General features: G+C 55.5%; 1 protein-coding gene across 1 annotated transcript; it reads right to left on the bottom strand.

The window, feature by feature from the left end:
• Positions 1-1,082: 1,082 nt before the first annotated feature.
• On the bottom strand, positions 1,083-2,412 carry LOC106738689 (protein S100-A9-like). The gene is made up of 3 exons (XM_014595783.2): positions 2,320-2,412; positions 1,724-1,897; positions 1,083-1,439 (listed from the first exon to the last, which is right to left on the bottom strand). Exons 1-3 carry the CDS (start codon positions 2,323-2,325, stop codon positions 1,233-1,235), a joined length of 387 nt encoding a protein of 128 aa, XP_014451269.2. The 5' UTR covers positions 2,326-2,412; the 3' UTR covers positions 1,083-1,232.
• Between the last annotated feature and the right edge of the window lie 3,588 nt (positions 2,413-6,000).

Here is a 6,000-nt window from a genome sequence, read left to right as displayed (position 1 = left end):
CACCAGAACTGGCTCTGTGGGTGTCAATAAAATGACACAAGTGTGAAAGTAGTGCCAAGGAGAGGCCTGGGAGTGCAATGTGGGGTCCCCCAGGCTGCAACATGTGACTTGCACATTGGATTCTGCCGGGAAGGGAGCACCCTGTCCGGGAACTGGGCAGCCCATCCGGGACCACTGTAGGGTTGGGTTCATGACTCATGGGGCCAGAAGGCATTGGCACGAGGGGCAGGGCTGGTCTCATGCCTGGGTGGAAGACATGGGACCTCTCCTCTGCACTAGGGATGGTGGTATGTTTTATCCAATAGCTGGGCCTGGGAAAAAACCTCCCCATCTCTCACACCAACGAAGTCAGCAAGGGAAGCTGGAGTTGAGCTCTGCTGAGTGAGATAGCCCAGCCAGAAAGGCTGGTGAGCCCTGAGGGGAAGGGAGGCAGTGGGGAGAGGCTGGCAGCCAGACAGGACAAGCCCAGCATGCCAGGCCAGTGAGAAATTGGCCCCTGGCAGCCAGAATGGCAGAGCCCCAAAGGGCCTGATGACACCCCCAGAAGCTCGTTGTTGTGGCGAGGGCGGTTTTGGAGCCTCCTCCTGTCCTGGCAGGAAGCACTGAGGGCTCAGGACCCCCAGTCTGAGCTGTTTGCATTGCAAAGAGCCCCCCTGCACTGTGCCCTCACTCAGGGGAGCAGAGCCCCTCAGCAGGTAGAACAGGAGGGGCTGAGGTCTTGCAGTGGCCTTGCAACAGAAGGGCACTAGTCTGCCACATTTGATCTACCCCCTGCCCAAACCAGCCCAACCTTTCCAGGCTCTCTAGCTGCCCCACGACCTCTGCAGTGTCTGAAAGATGCCAAGAGCTGCTAACGTGCCCATGTTTATCCAGCTGGACTTGGATGGTATCAGGAAAGGAACCCAGGAATTGCAAGTCTCCCAGACCCGGCAGTGGGTACCCTGACAGGGCAATGGGCACCCGCCCCCAAGCACAGCACCCTGTTTTCCAACCCCTGCTATTGCTATTCCAGGAGACCTTGTGTATTAGGGAAACTCTGCAGGTCCCATCACCTGCAAACAGACAGGACAGACACACAGAAGTACTTTGGAAGGAGTGTTTATTGCTACGTGGTCAGTCCACAGAGGCAGTTTGGTTACATCAAGTTTTGTAGTTTGGAGCTGAGAGGCTCTAATTCATGGCAGTGGCTGTTGCCAGGGGTCTGCAGGGAGCACAGCTGGGTCAGGGCCACATCAAGCGTCGTGTGAGTGCCCATGTCCATGCCCATCGTGGCTGTGACCGTGGCCATGGCCAGGCACATCCTTATGCGAGCTGTCGTGCGCGTCAATGGCGATTCTTGCCAGCGTGGTCAGGAACTCGGTGAATTTGATATGGCCATCATGATTCTTGTCGGCCTTCTCAAAGAGGAGCTCTAGGTACTGTTCCAGGGTCATCTTGGGCTATGGGGGGGAAGAGCAAGAGACAGGTTGCATGAACCCAGGGAGATGCAGGCTGGCGCTGCCTGCCCAACAGCCCCCCTGGATCCTCACACACTGTCCCAGAGGCAGTGAGGAGCTAAATCCCTGGATTAGGGAGGGATTATTCAAAGCTCAAAAGCCACTCAGGGCCCCAGGGCATCAGGTGGGATCCAGGGCCTGGCTAGGTGCCTGCCCCCCCTTGCCATGGGCACCTCCAAGCTCCAGCACTGCTGTACATCGAGCTGGCCCAGCCCAGACCCACTTACCGGCTTGGTGTTTCTCAGGAAGTCGGCGGCTTGTTCTTTGAGCAGCTTCTTGAACTCACCCTTCTGCAGGTAGTCGTCTATGGGGTTCCGGAAGGAGTACTGGTGGTAGATGTCGACGATGCATTGCAGCTCCTTCTCCAGCTGGGTCTTTGGCTTCATGTGTGCGTGGGAAACCTAGGAGCCAACAGAAAAATACTTAAGGCTGAAAAAAAAGGGACTAGAGGTGACTCCATCCTGCCAGCAATGTCCACCCACCCTGCGAATGGACCCGTTTCTGGCGCAACCCTGAAACAGAGGCACCTCGGTGCTGGGCACGGTACATGCACGGAGCAAGCAGTGCCTCCCACCCATCTCTCATCTGAGCAGGGAAGAGGCAGGAAGCATTTCATGTCCCCACAAGACACAGGCACATTCTCAAGCTGCAGCATCATTGCCTTGCCATAGTCCTGGGAGAGAGCAGGGGCCTGGTTCCCAACAGACCTGAAGGGTCCAGGCACCCTCCCCTCTCCTGCAGCACCGTGCACAGAGCAACTGCAAGAAAGCCAGATGCAAACACAGGTAAACTAGCAACCGCGGCTGCTTCTGGGCGTACTTACTTCCATATTGAAGGCTGGGCAGGCTGTGGAGGACCGGCTCAGGAGGTGTGGTGCCTGCCGCACCAGCCAGGGGCCTTTTATACCCTCCTGGAGCTGTGAGTCTTGCTCACTATGTGGCACAATCGGCTTCTCTTGGCGGCAACACAGGGTGGTTGCACAATACTCTCGGCACTGGCACACCCACCCAGGTGTTTTCTGGAACTCATACGGAAACAGACAGCTCCAGGGATAATTAAGAGGCCTTGCTGGGGAGTTTGCTGGCTGAGTCTTGAGGAGCTGGCTTGGGGGACACCAGGAAGCGATGGTCAGGAGGGCTGCAGGATGGGAGTTTGCAAACACACCCAGTTCTCGGCCTGCAGCAGAAAACGAGTACTGCAGAGGGACACTGAGCACCACATCAGCAGGTGCCCAGCTGCTGTTGAGATCTATGATGTTAAGTGAAAGTTTTGGGGGAGAAAGAGAACAGGAGTCCTGAGTGCAAAACAAGGGCCAGACCGGGGAATGGGGCAAAAGAAGGAGCTTGCTCCTTTCGGATCCCAGAGCTCTGGCTTCTCCCAGTGGGTTAGTCAATGGAGACAAGCATGGGCTCCATTCTTGAACAACTTGGTGCTGGTTGTGGGATTCCTGATTCTCATGCACGGGCATGGAGCTGGGGAACACAGGGCAGCAAAGGGCCCCTTGGTCTTCCCAGCCAGGCCTCGCATACACCAGCACCTGGGCAGTAAGCGTGCGCCGAACGGGTCACACCCATGGGCCTGTCTGGTGCAGCTCACGGGCCCAGCTAGCTTTCCCCTGTCATAGATGAGGGTTGGAAGAGACCTCTGGAGGTCACATCTAATCCAACTCCCTGCTCCAAGCAGGACCAGTCCCAACTGCATCATCCCAGCCAAGGCTTGTCCAGCCAGGCCTTAAAATCCTCCAAGGATGGAGACTCCACCACCTCTCTGAGAAGCTTGTTCCAGTGCTTCACCACCCTCCTAATGAGAGAGTTTTTCTAATATCCAACTTCAACTTCCCTTGCTGCAACTTGGGCCCATTGCTCCTTATTCTGTCATCTGCCCCCACTGAGAACAGTCCAGTTCCATCCTCTTTGGAGCCACCCTGCAGGTGAATGAATTGATGGATAAGTTTTTCACTACTCTACATACAGCAGCAATGGACATTTAATAGATGAGAGCTAGATCACAGGGCTGTGCAGATGAACTGAGGGGGCTGCACGCAGATAGAGGTGACAGCCGGTTGGGTGAATAGATTTAATAGATTTCATAGACATTAGGGCTGGAAGGGACCTCAGAAGATCATCAAGTCCAGCCCTCTGCCCCAGGGGCAGGAAGTCAGCTAGAGGATCCCAGCAAGATAGATGTCCACACTTTTGTTAAAAGAGTCCAGAGTAGGTGCTTGCACCTACTCCCGTCTATTCCAGGCCTTTGGGGCTCGGACAGTAAAGAAGTTTTTCCTTATGTCCAGCCTGAAATGGTCTTGGAGGAGTTTGTGACCATTTGACCTTGTCATCCCTTGGGGTGCTCTGGTGAACAGGCATTCCCCTAGATCCTGATGCACACCCATTGTATACTTATAGGCAGTCACCAGGTCCCCCCTGAGCCTGCGCTTCTCCAGGCTGAAGAGTCCCATGGCTCTCAGCCTTTCATCGCAGGGCCTGTTCTCCTGCCCTCTGATCATGTGCGTGGCTCACCTCTGGACTCTGTCAAGCTTTTCCACATCCTTTTTAAATTGTGGAGCCCAGAACTGGATGCAGTACCCCAGCTACAGCCTCACCAAGGCCAAGTACAGCAGGAGAATGACATCCTGGGATTTGCTCAAGAAGCATCTATGGATGCAAGCCAGAATTTTGCTCACTTTACCAGCTTCAACATCGCATTGGTGGCTCATATTCATCTTGTGGTCAATCATGACCCCAAGTCCCTTTCTTGCCCCACAACCAGGCTAGTCCCTGGTAGTAGCCTCTCTGCTTTTGGCTTTGTTACCATCTGACAGGCGACCTGTTGCACCTGCCGAGAGCAAACCAAGGCCTTGCTTGCTAAGACCTCATCCCCAACTGGATGCAGGAACCACTCAGGCTTTAAGGAAAGGTAAATCTCAGGCCATTAGTGCTGTCTTCAGGCCGGTCCCAGGTGGGTCACAGGTAGCCCAGCTTTCCAGGAGAGCAACACCCAGCCCTCTTGCCTCAGGCCCTGCCCAGTGTTGAGTAATGGCCTCCGTGCCCCATAGGAATGACAAGGTTACCAGGAAGAGCACAGAGGTACCCCACACCCTTGGCCTCCAGACAGCAGGGATTGTGTGGGGGAGTTTCATAGGCCAGAAGTGTTGCAGCTCGTCTGGCTTCAGCTGCCACTGCTCTGTGCCCACCTGGGTAGCTCCATGCCCAGCCTGCTTGGAGGCAGAGTGCCAGAGCCCCCCACAGCTCCCCTGGGTGATGATGGAGCATGGGCAGGGGACAGCTGAGTCTCCCAGACCAGGCTCTGAGGCTTTCTGGAGAAAGCCAAGGAAAATGATGCCCCAGCAAAAATCAGCAATGAGGGCTGCCTGGGCCCATTATCAGCTGGTGCCCTGGCAGGGAAGGTCTCACCAGCCTCCCTGCATCAGCTAGGGGTGGCCCCACGTGATGCCCTGAGTTACAGGATGAAGGAGCCATGTAGGAGATGGGAGAACACTTGTCCTTGGTCTCCACTGCAGCAAAAGGAGGTTGAGGGGGGTCTGTAAAGTCATGCAGGGCATGAACCAAGTGAAGAGGGACCTGTGATGCACTGAGTCCCAGACCACCAGAACCCCTGATGTGAGCAGGAGCCGGGTTTGAAACACCCCAGGGAGGTATTTCTTGAGGCAGCATATCGTTAACTTGTGGAACTCACTGCTGCGAGAGGCTGTCGAGGTAGAGTGCAGCCAAATATAGGCACATTCATGGGTGATAGAGCCATTACACCAAACAGCCAGGTATGGTCCAGCAGACTGGGGTGGTGGGTAGAGGGTCTGCCAAGGGATGCAGCACTCCAGATAGACCTTGTTCACATACAGCCTCTGCTGTGATGTTCTGCTGATATCAGTGCCCTGCCCTATGACTGCCGGTTCATGCCTGCTACAGACCTGGCACCAAACCCCCGGGCTGCAATTCCAGCATTAACTATGCAGAAGCATCTGCAGATCCTGCCCCATGTGGGAGCAGAGGGATTAGTCCCTGCTTCCTCATTCTCCCCACACCCTTTCCTAACCACAAAGCTCCAGCTCAGCTTTGCACTCCCTGTCCCTCAAGCCAGGCCTTTCTCAACCGCTCTCCAAAGGCACAGAGCTGCCTTGCCTACACAGACATGTCTATGCTGGGGCCTCGCAATGTGGGTGGCATGTCCTGGCATTGTTCATTGTGTCCCTAATTGCTGCACACCCAAGATACATTTAGGAATTATGTCCTTGACTTTGCCTTGCTGCTGGCACTGCTGCCTCTCCCAGGACCAGCCCCCCATCCTACTAGCTTGGCAGCCCCACGCATCCCCGTGCCCCAACCTTTTCCAGCAACCTCCATGTATCCTAAACCCTGCACAGCCTGCAGGGAGGAAGCCAAAGGTACACTGATGGTTGCTGGCTCACAGCTGGCTCTTGCAGCTGCAGTGTGTCCCTTGTCACCCACACCCCCTGCAACCATCCAAATCCTTCCACGTGCTTTCTGGG

This window comes from Alligator mississippiensis, chromosome 15 (genome assembly GCF_030867095.1).
Source record: "Alligator mississippiensis isolate rAllMis1 chromosome 15, rAllMis1, whole genome shotgun sequence".
Lineage (NCBI taxonomy): Eukaryota > Metazoa > Chordata > Crocodylia > Alligatoridae > Alligator > Alligator mississippiensis.
The sequence above is the reverse complement of the archived record's forward strand: the minus strand, read 5'-3'. Positions and strand labels throughout refer to the sequence as shown.

What these genes read in the sequence shown, in the direction of transcription:
- LOC106738689 (XM_014595783.2), bottom strand. An exon ending in TCCTGAGAAACACCAAGCCG is followed by an intron (nt 1,440 to 1,723) that starts GTAAGTGGGTCT and finishes TCCCCCCCATAG; the next exon opens with CCCAAGATGACCCTGGAACA.